Source organism: Anas platyrhynchos, chromosome 6 (assembly GCF_047663525.1).
Source record: "Anas platyrhynchos isolate ZD024472 breed Pekin duck chromosome 6, IASCAAS_PekinDuck_T2T, whole genome shotgun sequence".
NCBI lineage: Eukaryota > Metazoa > Chordata > Aves > Anseriformes > Anatidae > Anas > Anas platyrhynchos.
In genome coordinates, this window is record NC_092592.1 from 10,642,136 (window position 1) to 10,662,999 (window position 20,864).

A 20,864-nucleotide genomic window follows, 5' to 3' on the forward strand; every position below is an offset into this window, starting at 1 on the left:
AAAGGAGAATTTTGCTGCACCAGATTAGATTACTGAAAAACTACAAATAGTTACAAATACATCAATGCAGATCAGCCAAGGGGTAAATTCTGCCGATAACCACACACAAACAGATGCATTCTCTGATGTGAATGAGGCTTGTGATTACTGGAGTGTTTATTTTTAGATGATTATTGAGCTATTTTTAATGAGTACAGATGAACTTCATTTGGGGGTTTGCTGTTTTAAAGACACCAAAACCTGCACTGCTTGTCACTGTTACTGGTTTTACTTCTGCTCTGCTTTGGTGATGTTTTTTTGCTGCTTTCTTCCTCTTCCCTTTACTCCATTACTAACCTGCTCACTTTAAAGCACAGACTTTGTGAAACATCACAACAGCAGCCACGGCCTATGCTCTTAGAAATGTCCACTGGCCTTGGCTGGCCTAGGGGACCAGTTGGAAAGTGATTTTCCTTGAAGGTGGTGATGAATCCAGCTGTAGTTGATGGCAGGGGCTCTTCCGAAGGTCGTGTGCTCCAGCCCAGATGCTCTTTCCCAAATTGTAGATCCTTATTTTCTACTTGAAGATGATATTTCAGGCCTGTGCTTTTGCAGCTCAGCAGAGTGGATAAATAGATTGTGTGTATCTTTGAAATGAAGTGTTAATGTGATTTAACTGCTTTTTACTTATCCTGTTACAGCAAAATGTGGAGCCTGTTTTGGAAGCAGGTTTGTAATTACAAGCATTCTCCACAGGCTATGTTAACGTTTATATTTTCCTTTAAAGCAGGGTGAAGCTTACAAGGTTAAGACAAAGAAAGAAGTCAGACATGTGGAGAAGAAAAGTTACTCATGAAAGTTGAAAGCCAACCACTGAACGGTGAGTTTGATCAATTTTCTTCCCTTGTAAAGCTTTCGCTAGCACAGCACTGTGTAGAGAAGGGGCTCACACCTAAGCAGTGCAGTGGCTTGCTTTCTGCTACCTTGGCATCACTTTCAAGCTGCAAAGCTGAATAGGTGGTCTTCAGTCCTGTATGAAGAAAATGACCTTGAGTTCATGCATAGAAGCTGAGCTTTATCTCTCGGAACATAAAGCAAAGCAAAACTGAGCCATGTGTAAGATTTGGGGAATTTCACAAAGCACAGAGTTTGTAATCCACAGCGTTCTCTACTGCTAAAAGTGGACTTAGACATGACTAGTGAAAGAGCTGCATACCAGTAAATGTACTGAAAGACTTCTTCCACAGTTGAACATGTGATCTGCAGGCAGTTATGCAAGTGAGTGTCCTTGGAAGAGCCAGTAAGTGTCTAAATATTTGCCAACAAATAATCCTTACCAAATGTTTCTTGTAAAATTTATTGATCCAACTTCAGTGATTGTAAGAGAAGAGCAGCTGTGACAGTATGAGGGCTCCCCAAAGTAAATCCAAATGCCACCGGCCGACAGACTCACAGAAAAGCAGAGCAGGTTGTCCAGGATCACATCCAGGTGGGTTTTGAATATCTTTGGAGAAGGAAACTCCACAGCCTCTCTGGACAACCTGTTTCAGTGCTCTGTCACTCTCGCAGTGAAGTCTTACCTCATAATCAGGTGGAATGTAGCTTGCACTTGCTCTGGAATGGTGTGCTGGAACTGTAATCGCACAGTGTATTTACCGTGGGTCTTTTTTCCACTCAGAATTTTTCTTAGCTTTGGTGGCTTTTAGGAAACAGGTGAAGGAGGATTTGGGGAAATGGGAGTTTGTTTTATCATTTTCCTATACATCTGGTATAGGGATTGATTGATTTTAGGGTTAAAGAACAGAATAAACAGGGCCTGTAAAATATAACAAATAGCGATGTGGAAGTATAGAACAGAGTGTCCTTAGTCCCTTCCAAGTGCTGTAATATGCCCCCCTAAAGCCACCTGGCCATGCTGGTTTTCTGAGTATGTGAATACTGCTGCTTGAGACCACGGGGACTCGATGTGTGGTATCTTGCAGAGAGCTTTATGGGATCAAGCCCTCCAGAGCAAGCACCATAAAGTGACTGGCTTGCTTTCAGTGTGCTTTCAGCAACTCCTAGCACCTACCGGGTCAGTCAAGCACAACCACTGAATTCCTGCTTTTATTGAGAGCCTTCCCACATGTGCTAATAGAATAATACCACTTCACATGGTTTGCTGCTGAATATACTCATAAAATATTTAATGTTTTGAAAGGGCAGGCCTTTCTCCTTCATGGAGCTCGGGGATACCAGAGGAAAGCAAGCCAAAGGGACAGCATTGCTTGTATGAAATTGTGTCCCAAGTTAGTTCCCATGCTTCTCTTTTGAAATTCGGAGTTTTCCTTTCCACCTGAGTGCTATCTACATGCTTAAAGCTAAGGTGAGATCTGTTGGGCAGTTACCTCTGTGCACCCAGAGCCACTGTGGATCCGCAGGGGGAAACCAGTAGAAATGTGTGAATTTGAAGGCACTGACGGCAGGATGGGCATTGAACTCCTTAAGTGGTGCAGATGAAGAGCCCGCCAGCCTGCAAGTGTGATGCAGCTCATATTTGGAATAAGGAGGGCTGATATTTTAAAATAAAATGACACTAATTAATAAAGCAGTCTTTGCCTAATGTATAAAACATATTCTGACATTGAGAACACCAGTCTGACTTCCTCAGAAGCAGATGTGCTCCCGTGGCTGTTGATGCATTTCTTTTGTGCCTTCTAGGAGGCAATTCTGCCCTTGTAGAGCCCATCAGAAACTTAGTCCTCCTTAGATAAGCCCTTGCTCAGGGGGAACTTTGTCATGTAAGAGGAGTCTTTGTGGTCCAAGCTTTGATAAGAGGTCATGAGCAAGGGTGTATTAAATAATTGTTAGCTCAGTCAAGTGTCTGAAGTGTCTGTTGAAGACATTCCATCTGAATGCAGAAGAGGTTACGTTTTCAGAGACTAGGGTTTCTGACAGAAAACCAGTTGGTTTCTTGGTCCCAAAAGACAATAAATAAATAAATAAATAAATGGGGAACAGAAGTGCTGCTTTTCCTTTAAATGTTTGGGGGGGGGGGGAGGGGGGTGAACATCTGTTGCTAGATTTTGCTGTAAAAATTGCTTTGTGACCATTGCAAGTAAACCCATTGCAAAATACGGGTTGAACGGAAAAGCCACACATTTTTTTGAAGCTCTGCAGGGCTACGGGACAGGTTTCCACCCAGTACTGTGCAAGCTGGCCTGACTGCTGCTGCATTGTGAACAGGCAGCTTTCAGCTGCGGAATAGATAATATGTCAGAGTAGATGTGGGCAAGGACACATTGTTTCAGCATAGGAGAGCGCAAGGGCTCCCCAGGGAATGTGCGTGGACCTGTGACCTGATTAGTAAACAGGCATGTCCATGCCAGCCTGAATCCCGCAGGCACTGCACAAGCCACACTTGCAAACAGCGTTCCCAGCACCCAGGTGCTGGGGAGCTCGCAGGTCTTGCAGCTCCCATTCACCAGTGTTTCGTTTCTGCTTTGTGCCTCCCTCCTGAAAGACGTCACTGTCACGCATTTAACAAACCTGCTTTTATGTGCTGGCTGCATGATCATTTTGGGATGGGCAGGAGAACAGGGGTTGGACCCTCTGTCTCCTCTGTGCCACTCATGGAGCCAGGTGGAAGATGTATTAGACAGCCCTTCCTTGCTCTGTCCTTCATGAAGCCTCATAAAGGCTTGCTTCCAGGTTCCTGGCTCTCTTGGTCCCATTCCCCAAGCAGCTGAGAGAGGTGGATGTCCAAGGAGTGCACGTTTTAGACCACTGTGGATGGTTGGAGACAATAAACAAAAGTGGGTTGAGAAAGAAGCGGCTCTCGGAGATAATGAATGCTATTTCTTCCATTACAGAGTACAGATTTATTGTAATCCATTCTGAAAAGCTGTTACTTTGTCTGGGGTGATGAAATGCAGTGTCTAGCAAACATATTTGTAAATCAGCTCATGAGCAATGTGGATGTCTGTGGATGCATTTTCCCTTCATGCTGGGAGCTCAGCTAATTTCATTACATACCTAGAAACAGTATGATTTATCCCATTACAGAATCCCATAATGCCAATTAGAACTATTTTGTTTAGTCAGGGAAAGGCATGAAATTGATTCTGAGATATTCTGAAATGACTTTGTGCTCTCTTTTCTTTCTGTAGGACTGTGTGCTTTTACTGCCAGTATTCTGGAAGAAAAATCAACAGGAATTAAACATTCACCTATAAAAGTGTGCGTGTGTTTGCTGCTTCCACACATTAACCGCATGGTTTTTATGCAAAAACAAAAACAAAACAACAAAAAAAATTAATTTAGCATGAGCCAATTTACAGAGCATGGAAATTCACTTTCATTCACAGGATTGGAGAGTGCGCAGTTAACAATGCAGTGTATATACAAGATGCCATGCTGTTAACAGCTTATTTCAAGCAGTTTGATGTCATCACAAAAGAAATAAATTCCTGTGGCCAGAGGGGATGTATGAAGACGAAATGGTTAAACCATGGAAAGACACTAAAATTACTAAAATCCACAACAGCTCGCCTTATTTTTCTTGGACCCAAACTGTCAGGGTATAAAACACTGTTTGTTTCTTTTTTAAACATCAATAGTTTTGCTGTAAATAAATAACACTGTATAAATTCTAACAAATAGAATAAATGTTGATAAGGCACTGCCTTTTCGATCACAAACAGAATACTGCGAATGCATTGAGCAGGCTAGGTGTCTCAAGCGGCTACACCTACAGGGATATTCTGGGTGTATCTTCACAGATTCTTGTATATTAGCAATTATAATGTTTGTATATGCAAAAACGCTAGCTTGATTTTAAAAAAATCTTTAAAATCTGCTGCAAATTTAAATGATTCCCAAAATGAGGAATTCTGTAGTTCTGTGAAAATTTTTCTTCAGAGTACTAATATTTTGATGCATGTGTTTCACCTTATTTTGATTAAATCTTTTCCAGTTTTGCAAACACTATACTGCAACATGAAAAATAAGATTTTATCTGTAAACACAAAGCCCTTCATCTAATATTTGTTGCTGTTGCCAATTTTTCAATGAAATGACCTAAAAACCATAACATATACAGTAGTTGCATTATGGGGAGGGGGGTGCTATCTGTTCTCGCTTTATAATGGGGGTAATGCTTGCAGCTTTAGAAGTGGGTTGGTGCTCTGACGGGCACAAGTTCGGGATATTTTTAAATGAACTGAAGAGAAATTATTAGCTAATAGACTGGCAGCACGCTGTAAAATTATTACTGTATTGTGTACTGGCTATAAGATGTAGAATCTTTCAGTAAGCCAATCATCTGTAATCATCCTAGCAGTGTAATATTAGGTTGTTAAGGCTGCTGTGTTTTAAAGGGCATTTTTATTTGGGTTTTGGTGAAATACTTTGATTTGTTGATTATATTCATATGGAAACAGCATTCATTGATAATAGCTCTAATTACATATGTATGAAAACAACAAACACTGGATGATCTAGTTGATTATTTAAGCATAAAATAAATTGTGTTAAAACTCTTGGATAACGTGTATTTGGCAGTGTTATTGTGCTCTATAGAAGTGTTTTTGGAATGTCAGCCATTAATTATCCCTGGCTTTTTGCTTCTTTTCCTCTCAGTTTCTTTTGTGTGATCCACCTCCTCGTCTTCATAGTGTGACAGGTCATCACTTGGCAGGCTGTCCCAGAGTGGGTGGAACAGGAGTAACACAGCAGCCAGCACATCCTCAGCAAAAGTAAGGAAACCCCACCTCTCTGGGACATTAGGAGCCCTCCTCAGACCTGGGGAAAGGACAAGTCTAATAGGTTACGCACAGCCTCTTCTCCAACACGTGTCAACTCTGGACCTTTAATTTGTTTCACCCCATCACGAACCAGGAACACCACTGCTGAAAGCAGTTTTGTTCCCAGCGTGTCTCAGTCACACCAACAACCAACCCGTTGTAGATGATGTAAATGAAGTGTACATCTCCTGTATATTGCATGCACTTCCTGTATAGCACAGGTGATGGGCCATTATATATAAATACTTGGCTTTGTTGCCAAAGCAAAGTTTTGTAAGCAACATCAATACACACTCATTGTGGTCTTCTGATTAAGTGTAATAAATAATTTTATTGCTCAAGGTTCACTTTTACCTAACTTTCAAGGTAATACGAAGATGTATTTTATGCTAACTTGGCACCCGAGGAAGCTCCATTGCTACAGAGATGGCTCAGTCTGCTTGTTAAATCCGCATTATTCTGAAAGCTGATCCCCACAGGAACCAGTCCTCACCTGGGGTCAGTCAGCAGAGCTCTCAACTGGTGAAAAGCACTTGGCTTCAGCAGAGCATAACAGGTTTGTTTGTCAGTGCTTGAGTCACTAGGGCTGTGAGCTTTTGAAGTAGTGGCAGTAAACAAAGGGTTTTTCTTAATTTCAGCAGCCAGTCTGTGTTGCCATGCACCTTTTACCAAGCTCAGGATACTGCTGATACAATGCTGATGGTTCCAGTCCTTACACAAGCTAGTCTGCAGGGCAAATGCCACTTACAAAAGTGAAGAACAAATACATCTTACTGCAGGTCACAGTCCAACAACGGCAGCGTTCACGCTTCTGGAGACCTCACTGTTCAGTTGCTGCTCTCCCAGACGCAAGTATCCACATCAGTTAGACAAAAATGAATACTTTTTTTAGTAAATGGTGTGTAGATGCATATATTTACTATTATATCATGGCTTTACAGTTTGAAACAAAGGCTGTAGTGGCCAGCAGCAGGAATGCATGAGCAGCACCATAGGAGAGCCTCTCTTCATCTCTGTAGCAGCATCCAAAATACGGAATTTCATTTGATCCATCTGCCTGGTCACCTTTCAGTACCTGACACTGACGAGGGAGAAAGCTGGCACTGTAGTTCTGGTAGGCAGAAAGTCTTTTTGTCTAGATAAAAGTGGGGTTACTTGTGTGGGGTAGCAGAGATATGCAGGTGAATCTCATCAGGTCTCCTGCTGGTGGTGGTGATTCACCTGTCACCATCAAGCCTGAGGAGTCGGTCTCGACCATGGAGGTACACGTGAGCAGGTGCTGGTTTGCCTGAAAGCTCCAGAGACATCTTTCACAGGCTGTGACCACCACAGACGCATATTTGGGCCATTCAGGGCAGCGCTGCCCATGCCCAGGCAGTGCTGTGCCTACTGCCAGCAGGTCCCATGCAGGTTGGCCCTTAGGCGCTTGCTGCCTTCCAGGGAGGAGCTGCCCCTGGAGCTTTGATACAAAGGAGAAACTGGAAGTCAAAGCAGGAACCCTGCACCTACATTTCCAGAGTTTAAAATTTCCCACTACATGTTGCACAAACAGGATTTTCTGGGTGTTGGTTTGTTTTGCTCTGAATGCATTGATTCCAACAGTAGCTCAGGATATTTGGGAAAAAACAAGGTTGAAGCATAAACAATCATTTTAGAAGGAAAACAGAAATCTTGCCAATACTAGCAACTGATGCATGCAGCCCAAGTGAAGGCTCTGCCTTTAATACGTGCTTTCGTCTTTTTTCGTATTTTCTCCAGTGAGAACATTCCCCTTAGAGGCAAAATTGTAAGTCATGGGACTTTTATTGCATCTATTAATATAAACTAGATTGCTAAATACGGGGTTCTTTTTAGCCTTTGATATTTGTTTTTGCACTACCTAGTAATAATATTCTACAATACTTTTTCCATTTCTGGAAGATTATCCATTACTTTTTATTTGTGGCCGGTAATAGTTTTAATCTCAGAAATTAGAAGAGTTCCTGTAGCGCAGAGATGACATTAGTGGGGATAAATGGCAGTAGCTTGCGGGATTGCAGCACCCTGCTAATTAATGCTAATTTCCTGGGGGATTGTTTAACACAGGCTTTTGTCTGTAGCCTGCACTGAGCAGGCAATCCAGACGTGCTCCATCAGGGGGCTGCTGCAGCTTGGTGTGCAAGCACATGTGCTGAAGGGCTCTCAGTGCACCCCTAGGAAGGAGACTGCCAGGAATCGGGGACTATCAGGGGTGTGGGGTGAGCACTGTGGGGCTCTAGGGGGCTGGGGACCAGCTCTCCCCCAACCCCCGGGAAGCTGATGGTCATGGGGGGCAGCCCAGAGCTGCCACAGCCAGGCCCCAGCCTCCTCCGTCCTTGTGGCCTGCCGTGCTCCATCGGCTGGGGGCACGTGACCACGAGTCTTGGGTTTTGAGTTTTAAGGGAAAAATTAAACATGTGAAACTTGTGAAATGCCACCCAGCCAGCTATTCAGCACAAGTACAGCTAACAATGTCTTTTGGGGGAGACCTACCTGCAGGGTCACGGAAGGTGGCGGTGCTGTCACCTGCCTGGCAGCGATGGCTTTGGCGCAGCCCCTGGCTCCATGGCCCCCTCTCTTCAGGTGCGGGCTGGGGGTTGCCTGGCTGAGGCTGATGCTGAGACGCAGAAGGAGGCAAAGCTAGACTGGGCTGGATGCAAACAGGATATCTGCTTTTGGGCTGGAGGAGGAACAGCCCCAGGGCAGCTCCCCTCTAACCCTGGGGCGAGAGAGAGAAAATACGGTGAGAACAAGGAGGAAAATTCTCCCTTTGTGGAAAGCACGGAAGTTTTCCGACTGAGTTACAGATCCTAGGGTAGGGAAGGGGAACACATAAAACTGAAACCTGGCCTGCTACAAAGTGCTTTACATAAAATATAATCCATTACTGCAAAAGAAAAAGGTTAGTGAAGGACAGAAAAATGAGCTGCTCAAGAAAGATCTGTGTATATGCCACATTTTCATAACTGCTGATGCTAAAAACAGTATGCTAATTGTGCATGGCTCTATTTATTTGACCCTAAATTTTGGAGGAAGGCAAAGATTTATAATAAAAGTTTTATTGGTGCTTTTCCCATCATGCTAATGTTCAATAATTGAGAGCCATTTGGTCTATAAAACAGCAACGCACAGTGATCCACTGTTCACCAACTTCTCTGGAAAGATTCCAGAAGCTGGAAATTGTTACGGCATGGCCATAACAACAGAACAAACTTATTACAACTTCTGAAAAAAATTCACTGGGAAAATAAGGATACAAAATACAAGCCCAAGAGCTGAAGATTCAGTGGCTGCTGAATTGCTACCACACAGCAAATTTTCATAATCATATCCTCTGTCCTGCAGAGAGACTTCTTTTCTAATACAAGTTTCTGATTAAATAATTATTGGTCAGAAAAAGAAAGCAGCACATCGTTATTTTAGTGTGAACTGCTTCTTAGAAAACATGTTTTATCTTGCATCAGTAGACAATCCACATTATTAGTGAACTGTTTTTTGTTTTTTGTTTTTTGTTTTTTTTTTTTCTGCATATACAAATGTTTTCCAAACCTACCTTTCTCCTCTCCTTAAACAATTCTTCCACCATGGTAAAATCTCTACGCACATGATCAGTATACTCCTTTGAATAACTGCTTGTACACAGGTCACAATTCTTGACCCTACTTCATTTTATTTTCCTAGTAATATTTTCCATTAATTGCATTTTAATGCAACTGTCTTTCCCCCTTTTTTCCCCCCTCCCTATTTCAGTCGGTTACTCAGCACTGCACGGAATTCTTCCCGGGGTTAATTATCTTTGGTTGGTCTTTTCAGTCTATAACTACTGAACATTTTAATAAAACTGTATTGTTAGAGCAGTTCTTCCAGCTGATTGATGGGCCTACAGAATTATATTAAGGATTCCATTAAATCTCTGAACATCCCTCTTCTAATCCCTCACTCCAGCAATATATTTGATACAAATATTTCTACTGTTGATGTAAGTTTATGAAATACTGTTTCTAATTGCCCATTACCTCCTGTATTGATAGCATCTCTGATAAATTCCTACCTTTTTATTGCTGCTTCTTGATTTGATATCTGCTCTGGTATTTTTACAGTGCCGGTGACATTTTAAGATGCATTATTTGGACCAACCCTCCCCGTTGCCCCCTTCGAGCTTTGCACTTATTTTTTTACAAGTATTATTGCGACTCTTTGCCTGTTTTGCTGAACTGAGGAGCTGCACCTCTGCAGAGCAGCTGCTTCCAAGCCATCCTCGTGTTTTCCTGCCAGGCCACAAGAGACCCCAGTCTGCCTGGGCCCTCGTGCTGTCGGCATGGTGGTGACAGCAGCCCGGCCGTGCTGGGTGACAGTGCCATGCAAGCCTCTTGTCCCTTGCGGTAGGGACAGACCCCGTGCTCTGCCAGTGGGGCTGGGGCTGTGCCCACGCACCCAACAACATGGGGATGTCTGTCCTGTGTAACCCAGAGCCTTTAAAAACAGGGGGTTGCTAATTGTGCTCCTACCACGTATTTGTACTTTTTAATTGGTTGGGTTAACATTTTACTGATGTGCAAAGCATGTGATTTTTTTGGGTGCTAATTAGGCTAACATTTTCTCTCCCTTTTTAATCTATTAATTTGGAGTAGTTGGATGTAATTGTAATTAAATATATGGGTGCTATTTTTCAAATGACTGAAATGCTTTTATGAAAAGAAGGATGCCGTCTCAGATCTAAACATCAAGGGCCCTTGAGTGTTACTCCCACTCTCCCACTGACTCATTGTTTGTCATTGGGCAAGTACATTAGCTCTCTACCTCCGTTTCTTGCCTTCCAGGGCTATTGTGAGAATTAATTAGATAATGTTTCAGCACAGCTTTGAACTGGAGAGTGCTACAAAAGCGCCAAGTTATAATTTATTATTATGAAAGCAGGCATGCTGGCTGGGGAGCGAGACCTCTGATGCAATCCCAGCAGAGCGCGGACGGCGAGGAGGCTGGGACCTAGGACAAGAAACTCTCCTGTTGCCTTGGGATCACCTCAGTGACGTACCTGCAGGTCTGTAGCAATTTCTGCCTATTCTAGAAGTTTTCTGCTGAAAGGGACACCGACAGCTGCACGACTCTCTGTGGGCACAGTCCCTGGCTGAGCAGACCGGTTCAGCCGCCAGACAGGGCATCGGCTGCACCTCCCCGTGGGCTTTCCAGGCACGATTTGCTGTGTGAGGTAGCAACGGTGTCTGCCCAGTCAGCCCTCTTGACAATTACACACCTCCAAATCAGTAAAGCACTTAAGATTAACATTGATAGGGCTGACGAGTGGCTTATAGTTAAGCATGCTGTGCAGTTTGCTGGATAGGATTAGGCCTCAGCACAACCATTTTGCTGATTCAGGTTTTCAAAATATTTAGGCCTCCATCCCACAAGGTACTTGAACCTGAGCAGTGCTACTGAAGACAATGGAAATAACCAGGTAATCAACACTAGGGAAGAAAATCATAGGGAAGATAACCAAAGCTAGATGAAGAAAAAACATGCAATCAAAAACCTGTTTGCTTAGAAATGAGTCCGCTTTGAAGGGAGCGCACGAGCATGGATGGAGACCATAGAGGCAAACTGCCCTGCGTGCTGACAGACATCTGAAGGGGAACAGCACAAAGAGCTTCACGTTTACAAGAAATAACCTTTCCTCATGATACGCCTGTGTTCAGCAGGCTTCCTTAACACGAGCAGACCCATTTACAAGCAATTTTACTGAACTGCAATGACCTGTCCAGAACAGCTCTCATTACTTGTGGAACCCCGTTACTACAGGGCAGCACCATTTGCCTCCAACCAGCGACCTGCTGTGTCCCACATCCTTTTTCCTTTTCCTTACGTTCAAACCCTAAACCTGCTCTCCCAACAGCATGGCCCTGCAAGTATTTGGCCCCACACATGACAGAGGCACACCCAGGCTGCTGTTACTATCGCACCCTGAGCTGACAGACCATGAGGAGAGCGGCAGGCAGGGTGGGATCTGTGCCTCCCCTGTGCAGTTTTGATCCCAAAGCACAGTTCTGGCAGAGCATGGCAGTGACACTGACAGCCCTATCATGTTTTAATGGCATTCCTCCTCCTGTAGGAAGGGTACAACCATTCCCTCCCCATGTTTTGATCTCTGCATGCTGTGCCCTTTTCAGGCGTGCAGACAGGCAGCTCAGAAAATCCCACCTGCTTCTGAAAACCAGGAAAGGCCCTTACTACTTTTCTTGTGATTAAGAAACCAAAAATAAGATGACCTACACTTGTATTCCCAGGCAGACAAGAAGAATAATTACTTTACAGAGAAGGAATTCCTTCATATATCATAGCCATTACAAAGAATAAAATTTGAAATTTGCTGTGGCATAGAACAAAAAGGTAGTATAGTAAGAGATATTGAAATCCCTCCTTGCCATTAATGGAAAAATTACTGTTGTTAAAAGACCCCTTCATAAATAATTAAGAAACCAATTATAGAGTCTCAATGACTAATTTATCCAGGAGCAATACAGACCACGTTATTCCATATAATGAACAGTGTATATACTCCATTGTATTTCCCTACAACTCACTCCTTTTTTCATTTACTCCTCAAAGAAATAATAAAGAAGGGCAACTAATGCATACAGTAATCAGAATGTACATTATCTAAAATGAGAGATACACATTAACATATCTTAATTTAAAACAGTTTTACAGGAGCACAGAGGGCTGAATTAACGAGCCATTTAGCCTCTGTGCTGGAAAGGGGAGGAGGACTTCAGGGAAATGCATGGCCAGGGCTGGGGCCACCCGCGCGCCAGCCTGTCTCAGTCCCTGTCCTGTTCGCCCTAATGCCCATCCCAGTGGGGTTCTGTGCTGTGGGACTTGTGTTGCACACGTTGCTCTCAGCAAAACCCCTGAGGTACTGGGGATGAAAGAGCCATGGTGGGATGGCAGGACCACAGGCTGGAGGGGTGAGTTGGTCCTTGGAGGGGTGTCATTGGTCCTTGGCTGCCCCAGAGCTGCCCAGGCGCCCTGTGCCATCGTCCCCACGGGGCAGTCCCTGCTGCTTTATGTCTTCTTGCCCGAGGGAAGAACCACCAAAGTGGTCTGCGGTTAGATTTTCTGCCTGGTTTAGATGTTTGTGCTATTAAAATTGCCTGGACAAGCTGTGGCATGCTCTGCAATCCGGTCTCCAGCTATCTGATTACAAACCTAACTTCATCACAAATCGTCTTACAGCATCCAGTAGCAAAGTCTCTTTCTTGTAGCTGAGGTATATTCCAGTAACAGCATACAGCTTTGCACACCTCAGAAAATGATCCTGAATGTAAATCAACTCTTCCAGTAAGGAATTTTCCTCCTCCTTCTAGTCCCTGGGACTTATCTGATCTGGCCAAGGAAAATGCTTATAACTCTGGCAAACAATCCGGCAGGAGACTGATGTGATTAAGGTGTTTTTTTTTTCTCTCTTTCTGAAGAGTCTCCACTGCAGCCCCTGCTGGAGTGCGCTCAAGCATTAAATGCTCACTGCTGCAGCACACAGCCCCCCTTCCAGACAGCTTCCTGATGAAAGCAGAGAAATGAAAGTCTGCAAAGCCACAACCTAAAATTCAAGATGCAGAGCATTTTGATGTCATCATCGTGATGAAGTTTAGCTGAAGTCATCGATGCACATCAATACAAACTGGAAGTGCCAGAAGCCAGGTCCATAGCAGCCTCATGCTGAATAAAGTGGAAGGAATGTCCTCAGATCTGTTTCCAGGGTGATGTTATTTCCAGGGAGCGTGCTTCTCCCCTTCGGCTTGAACACTGCTTTTCCAGGAGCCATGTCCAAGGGAACAAAGCTCTTCTCTCCTGCTCCCAGCCCCAGACAGGAATTAACCTGGACAACAAATTGTGGGGGCACTTTCCCTAGAAAAATCCCTATTCCCTTGAATTTGCCGTATGATTCTTAAGACACCTCTGAAGAAAATTGTCCTCCATTTTACTGTGCCTGGTAACCTGAACGTTTAGCACTTAGGAAGTTTTTAGCATCTTGAGATGTATTTGGTGGGAAAAAAAATTAATAGCACGGCTGGCTGCAGGAAGCTGCCAGCCTGACAGAAGATTACATCACTTTTGTTCACGGGCAGTGTGAGGACGCAAAGAACGAGTACGTGACCAGAGGTTCACCTCACATTACACATCACACAAATAACGAGGGACAGCCAAAAGGAAAGAGTTGGGTTCCTTGCCCATCCCACTACAAACGTGGAAAAACAACACTGCCATGCCTGCGTAATGCTGCTCTAGCATGAGGAAGGACTTGACCCTGTATGTTAAAAAGCAAAAGCCTTGAAGAACATTACTGGTGTTAACTTCAAACACTGTAAATTAAGGGTGAGAGTCACTTTTTACCACCTTTTACGTGTACTTCTCTGCAATCTGCTGAAGCTGATGACTGAACTTTTCAGCATCAGAGGGGCTTTTCCCTCGCTGTGTTACTTCCCCTTTCTCACAGGGCAGCACTGTGTGTACGTGTATATTTTATGGGTATATAAATATATATCTTTTAAGAAAAGGGGTTTCAGTTGTTTCAGCTGCATGTAAATGAAACTTTGGGGCTCCAGCTTTGTGTCACCCAGAGCAAAGAATTGCTATGTGAGAGCAGGTTTTCCCTACACGGGTCATGGAGCTGAATGCCTATTTTTTTTTTTTTTCCTGTGTATTTTGTGGTAAAACCCAAGGTTTGTGTATAAGCTGTTTGGTATTACTGTTTTAATATTTAAACACTCAAAAGCCTTAGCAGTGGGGGATGTTTAAGGGGGTATTAAAGCAGAATAAAAGTGCTTTTTGACACTGTCAGAGCTGAAACAGTGAGCGCCAACGTTGTCCCTTGCAGGAGGAGAAACCCAGGGCTGAGACTCGCCGCTCCCCAGCACCGAGCCCGCAAAGCAATTCCCATCGCGACCGACGGACGGGGGCAGGCGGCGGCCTCCGGGGTGCGGTGAGCTGCGGAAGGGGGGGGCCGGGCGGGTGCCGCTGGGCGCGGGCAGGGGCTGCGGGGCCGCCCGGCGAGGCCGCGGCCCGCTGAGGAGATGGCGGAGGCGCTGTGGGCGGGGGGGCCGCCGCGGGCCGCCAGGGGCCGCCAGGGGGCGCTGTGGGCGGGCGGCGGGCGCGGGCGGAGCGGGGCGGCCGCTCTCGGCGCACGGGGCGGCGGCGGCGGAGCGCGGCGGGGGCCGCCCCCTGCTCGCCTGGCGGCGGCGGCGGCGGGGCCGGGGCAGCGGCGGCGATGGCGGACAGCGCCAGCGAGAGCGACACGGACGGCGCCGGCGGCAGCGGGGGCGGCGGGAGCGGCGTGGCGGGGCCGCTGGCGGCGGGCGGCCCGGCGACGGGGCCGGGCGGCGGCGGTGGCGGCGTTGGAGGAGGCGGTGGCGGCGGCGGCGGTTCGGGGGGCGCGGGCGGCGGCAAGGCGGGCGGCATCGTGATCTCGCCGTTCCGGCTGGAGGAGCTGACGAACCGGCTGGCCTCGCTGCAGCAGGAGAACAAGGTGCTGAAGATCGAGCTGGAGACCTACAAGCTCAAGTGCAAGGCGCTGCAGGAGGAGAACCGCGACCTGCGCAAGGCCAGCGTCACCATCGTGAGTGCGGGCGGCGCCGGCAGCGGGGGGGAGCCGCCGCGGGGCCGGGCCGGGCCTCGCCGTGCCCCCGGGGCCGGGCAGCGCCGAGCGGGCAGGAGGGGCCCGGCCCCCACACGGCCCCCGCTGAGGGCGGCAGGCGCGGCCCCGGAGCTGCCCCGAGCCCCGGTTGTCCTCCCGCGCGGGTCGCGGCTGTCCCCTGCGGGCACCCCCGCGGGCACGGGCTGCGGGAGAGCGCCCCGGTCGCCAAAAGGCTGCGGGCCGGGCTCGCCGCCGCGCTGGCGGTGCTGTTCCCAGAGGTTAGTCAGAAACAACTCCGAAAGTCCCTCGGAAGCAGCGCAGGTGACACGCCGCGCTGTCCTGGCCCGGCTCGGCTCTGGTAATGAGCGCTGAGAGGATAAACTGCACCGCCGCTTCATTCGATGCTGTGAGGTGTCAGTCCTCGGCAGAACGCATCCAAAACATAGCTGCCGTGACATTTTCTTCTGTCAGTGAGGTGTGGGGGGGTCAGAGCGCGGTATTTGTGCTGCTTCAGCTGCGGGGAGCGCTCACTGAGGTGTTCCCGGCCTGCGAGCAGGCAGAGGGGTGAGGTGCTGGGCACCGCTGAGGTAGCGCTGGGGGCTGCGGGCACCGGCCTGCACGGCCTGGCCAGTGCAGCGTGCCCTGGAAGGCTCTCTAGCCCACCTGCTTGTGTTTGTCCTCTTCTTCTTCTCTGAATTTTCACAGGGAGTGTTTTCTTGCAAGCGTATCAGCTCTCCTATTGATAATGAGGTTTTCGCTGTTGATATATCTAGCAAAGGAATGGGATCTGGAGCTTATCAAGGCAAACCTCGCATCTGGTCCCTGTAGTAAGCGTTCAGCTTCTAGCAGGATGTGGGCCGGAAGAGTGCATGAAATACAATACAGAAGTAATTTATTCAGGGATGACAAATATAGTGCCAGTCAGGGAAACATGTGCTTTGTTAATACTGCACGAGTAGAGAATGTGTCTTAATTAGGTAGCAGTGGAGTGCCTTCTAATGCTGGAAGGGGCTAAGACATCTTGTCAGTCAGACATTTTCTCTTCGCCTGTCAGAAAGACAACATCTTTCTGAACCCCTGGTAGGTGTGTTATTGTTTGTAAACAAGTTAAAAAAATGTTCCCGTGACTTAAGGTTGTTTTGGAGCTTTCCTGGGGACTTCTTACCTCACGTTTTCATCAGACTTCAGTTGACAAAAATTAAGTATTTTTCTTAAATCTAAAACTGCATCTTTTCTGACATCCTGGCTGAAGAGAGAAAAGGTGTTAGACTTTTATAGCAACCTGTGGGCTGTGTAGAAAACCAGCGTCTTTAGCAGACACTCTCTCTTTGGTATGCTAAACTGTGTGCACAGCTAAGTAAGCCGCTTCTCATTCAGCAAGCAGCAAAATAATGAATGCAAAACAATTTTTTATTTTCAGGCCACTAAGACTCTGTGCTGTGGTTTACATAGTTCTTAATGTAAACACATTTGCAGTCAAAATACTTTGTCATATTGCTCCAAGTATGAAAGTGGTCGGAGATGAGCTTTGTTGGAACACAGAAATGTGTGCCATTTGCATGTAAATATAGGTAAATGCAAAGTTTTCTGATTTTCTCCATTGTGATTCTAAACCTTTGTCAATTTACTCCCACAACCCAGCTCCTGCTCCTAGAGGAGAGCCGTGCGGGCAGGGCTGTGGCACGCCAGCTTCCTGCTGTAGGCACTGTAATGTCACGAATCAGCTTTGATTTTTATCATTTGTTACGGATGGGCCGTGAAGCGCAGATAAAACTGACAGGTAGCTGAAGTAGCGGCTGAAATGACTAAACCTGTGTGCTGTAGGTGAAGGTGACCCTTCTAGCCATGAAGCTCTTCATCCCTGAGCCTTTTGCTGTCCCTTTGCTTGAACTTGGCCGTGCTAGTGCTGCAGGGACACTAAACTTCCCTTAGTTCCCTCTGTTCTCTTTAATGGTTTTGAATATTTTCCCTTTAAGCTTTACCAAGTAGAAAGTGGTCTTCTACCTCCTTCCTCTTGCATCCATACTGCTGAATGTGTTAACATAGAATCAGAATCATTCGGGTTGGAAAAGACCTCTAAGATCATCTGGTCCAACCTTAATGACATCTCTTTTGTTTCTGTGGTATTATTGGTGTACACGTTACATATGAATGTGTACGGTTTGGGAATTACTTAGCAGCTTGCTGATAGTTCTATGTTGTAGTTAGTCCTTGCATCATAGGGTTGAAAATAAGTGTTCAGTGTAGGGGACCTATGTTACGTAGTTGTGCTTGGAAAACTGGCTGAGAAAAGGTGTTGGCTTCGCAGTCTTGTATGCTTACTAACTCCATATGAACTCTCCTCTAAAACGTGTAAAAACAAATGCTGGTTTAATACTGGGGTCTGTAAAATGAGCTTGGACAAGGTGTACTTCCATAACGCTGTGCAAGCTCTGCTCCTTCCAGTAGCCTGAAATGGAAATGAAATTATGCTGTTGGTCATGTGTTGGCTGTGAAATTAAATAAATATACACGGTAACTTTAATCGACCCGCTGTTATTGGTAACCAACCACGGGGGAGGCTATGTGTGGTGAGAGCTGCGTAGATTAGAAGTAGTATCTGCTAGTGCAAGAGTGAGTACTGGAAAGAAGTAACTGAGATCCCTTGAGCTGTTTGAAGACGGTTCCCTTTGTACATGTTTAGCAATCTTTAATTATATGATCGCATGATGTTTCTGCAAGATTCTTTTAAGGAAACGGACAGGATGGTGGGTGCTTAGGTTGGGAAAAAAAATGTGCATCTGAAAATCTTAAAAGCTACATATTTGTGATGTTAAGTAGTTACTTTTGGTTATAGTGCTGCGGTACCACAAGTGGAGTTCCTGTGTGAACTTCCTTTATTTCTTGGTGAGAAAGGTCTGCAAGGAAATGTCACGTTTAGTGGACTAAGTGTGGGACAGCACAACTTCTCTAGTGAAATAAAAGTACGTTGAAAACTGGGTGGGGGAATGACGGCTTTCCAACCCATTGAATTGTTGCCTACCACAGAAGCTGAAGAACTTCAGCTGGGAGCTGCGTGCACACATGTCTCTGTCAGGAAGTTTCTTTTGAAGTTGGTAGAACTTAGACTTCTAGCTTTTTTTTCCACTTTTCAGTGTTTGATGTTACAAAGTCGACCTATTTCACTGAAAGACATGTAGCCTTTAACTGATAGTGAAGCATTTTGTTTTTCTTGGTTATTGTTTTCAATTGACAGGCCTCATAAAAGCAGGCTGCTTTTGATAACAAAACCAGTTTCAGTCCCTCGTTCCTACAGGTACATACATGCTTTACCCTTGATTGTTAGATTCAGAAATTTAACTCATGTGGATTGGCCTCTTAAAGTCAGGCATCTCCTATAGCATTAGAGAAAGAAAGTAAAATAAGCCTTATTCCATTATTTTTTTTCTAACCAATACTGTGTACTTGAGTAGCCTTAATTTGAAAATGTTCCCACTCCAGAGTGCCTGATGCAGCAGTTTGTAATGTAGATTTTAAAGAATGGCTTCTCATTTTTTCCTCAGTTTGCTTTGCAGGGAGGGAAAGACTCCTAAAAGTCGCATGGTGTTGGGGTTCGTGGATGCCCAAAGGAGCATCGGTTTGGATGAAACAGACTGATCCAAACTGCTGCCAGCATAAGTAACCTCTGCAGCTAAATCTGCACCTCAGGTGTGAGCTTGGCTGTTGCTGTTCTCTGGGTGTTAGCAGAGGGCAGTTGCGTCTCCTGGCTTTTCCTTCTCCTTTGCATTTCTACAAAGCAATGTGAACAGGCTTCTATAAGCTGGGAGAAACAATGGAAGAGAAAGGCTTACTCAGCTCTCATTTCCTTGCTTGTAGTCACAAATTCTGAAGAAATTTGTTGCTTCCCATAACAGACATCTCCTGAAAACAAACAGGCTTCCAGTGACTTACAGGTTGGCAAAATCCTGTGTGGTATTGTAGAGTTGTTGCAGTTTTCTCAGTAAACAACCAGTGTTATACACTGGAAATAAACACGATTTCAGCATTTTGTTCTCAAGGAAGTATGTGGTGGGATGTGTGCATGTTTGTGATCTGCTGCCACGGCTCTTCATGGAAAATGTCAGCCTGGATAGGTAGTTAGGGGAAGTTAATGGATGTGCTAGAGCGCTGAAAATCCTCTGCAAAAATTGCTTTTTAACAGCTTTTTCCAGCCATGGAGTTTGCACCAGAGTTTCAAAGCAGAACACCCGTTCCAGTGCAGAATATGAACAGCAGGAGAAAGGGTGGACTGAAAATGCAAATCTTTGAAAGGCGCTTAGTTAAGGGCAGAGGGATCAATGGGAGAAATCAATTAGTAGGTACAAAGGTACAAAGTGGACCAAGAAAGTGAAGAGATTAATGTTTTAAAAGAGGTACCTGTAAGTTTATCATTTACTCTCTGTTTTAAAGTAGGTCTTGCACGTGTGAAAGAGATGGGTCTGCTGTTTTGTGGTGTCTTCTGTCGGTGTAAGAAATGTCTTCGGAGCTTCAGTATCCAACTGGTTCAATGACTGGTTTGTAGTCAGCCTAAAAATCTATCTCAAATACCTTATTTTAGAAATGTTTTGTTTACCTGCTTTTTAGAGTACAGACAGCATTTTTGCAAAGATTAGCAAGTTCATGCACAGTGTAACTTCATGCACAACTTTTCAGGAAGAGCAGATATAGGTAATGACTGCCTTGTATTTGAATTTTATGTTTGCCTCATTCTCAAGAAGTTTCTATTGATCTTCTACAGAACGCCTGGAAAGGAAGAAAGAAGCTTAATGATGGACTTAATGTTTTTGGCCCTTAGGTTAACACGATAAAAGCAGTGCTATTTGCAGCACTGCTGGCAAACTAATAGTAGGAAGGTGTATTATCATCTGCTTCCCTTTGGTACTTGGGTATGGCCTCTGGCATGTTGAAGTCCCGGGAAAAAAATAACTGTAGTGGTGGTAACAGCACATCACTGTGTGTGCTGTAGGACTTCCTTAGTACTGGCTAAAAAGCAAACTAAAAAAAAAAAAACAAAACAAAAAAAAAAAAAAACAAAACAAACCTCTTATTGAAAAGAGTTATTGAAATAACTCTTATTGAAAAGTGTCATTGGGAAGAGTATTTGGTTGTAAATAAGTCTCTGAGATGAAGAATCTGAGTGTCCTGTGCGAGTGCTCCTACTCAAAGCATTCCTTGTTGAGCCGTAGGTTCTTGCAGTGCTTTGTGGCTTGGTTAATAAGTTTGACAAAGATACAGGCTTCAACAGACATCTTCTACTTTACTTTGACAACTGAAAGAAGCTCTCAAACTCTGAGATGCTGGAACTCTAATGTGCTGGATTGAAAACGCTGTGGCTAAATGCTGCACTGGTCGGGTCTAAACACATTTTCTTGCTTCAAGTTTATCCAGATGTTTGTGAGAGCTTAATTTGGAACGGATAAGTTCGATTTTTTTCATCT

General features: G+C 45.3%; 2 protein-coding genes and 1 long non-coding RNA gene across 23 annotated transcripts in view; all 3 read left to right on the top strand.

Annotated features, from left to right (window-relative positions):
• The window catches only part of ANK3 (ankyrin 3), a 355,138-nt gene extending 349,632 nt beyond the window's left edge, over positions 1 to 5,506 (top strand). For 15 of the 18 annotated variants that reach the window (XM_072040023.1, XM_072040026.1, XM_072040016.1 and 12 more), the window contains 2 exons: positions 767 to 859; positions 4,128 to 5,506. In XM_072040023.1, coding sequence (XP_071896124.1) covers positions 767 to 835 — 69 coding nt within the window. In that variant the 3' untranslated portion in view covers positions 836 to 859; positions 4,128 to 5,506. The remainder of the gene's footprint in view (positions 1 to 766; positions 860 to 4,127) is intronic. The other 3 variants (XM_072040019.1, XM_072040025.1, XM_072040029.1) reach the window with 1 other exon arrangement.
• An 830-nt stretch (positions 5,507 to 6,336) lies between these two features.
• Positions 6,337 to 13,598, top strand: LOC140002797 (uncharacterized). Its single transcript, XR_011810337.1, has 4 exons — positions 6,337 to 6,610; positions 6,704 to 6,876; positions 10,698 to 10,821; positions 13,250 to 13,598. It is a non-coding gene; the product is annotated as an uncharacterized lncRNA (long non-coding RNA).
• An 836-nt stretch (positions 13,599 to 14,434) lies between these two features.
• Positions 14,435 to 20,864, top strand: part of CCDC6 (coiled-coil domain containing 6) — a 47,618-nt gene continuing 41,188 nt past the window's right edge. For 2 of the 4 annotated variants that reach the window (XR_003498699.3, XM_027462470.3), the window contains exon 1: positions 14,976 to 15,390. Coding sequence is in view for 3 of the 4 variants with exons in the window: in XM_027462470.3 (XP_027318271.2) it covers positions 15,043 to 15,390 (348 nt within the window). In the remaining variant the exon portion in view is untranslated. Of the gene's footprint in view, positions 14,498 to 14,652; positions 14,758 to 14,975; positions 15,391 to 20,864 lie in introns of those variants that run through there. The other 2 variants (XM_072040057.1, XM_038181645.2) reach the window with 2 other exon arrangements.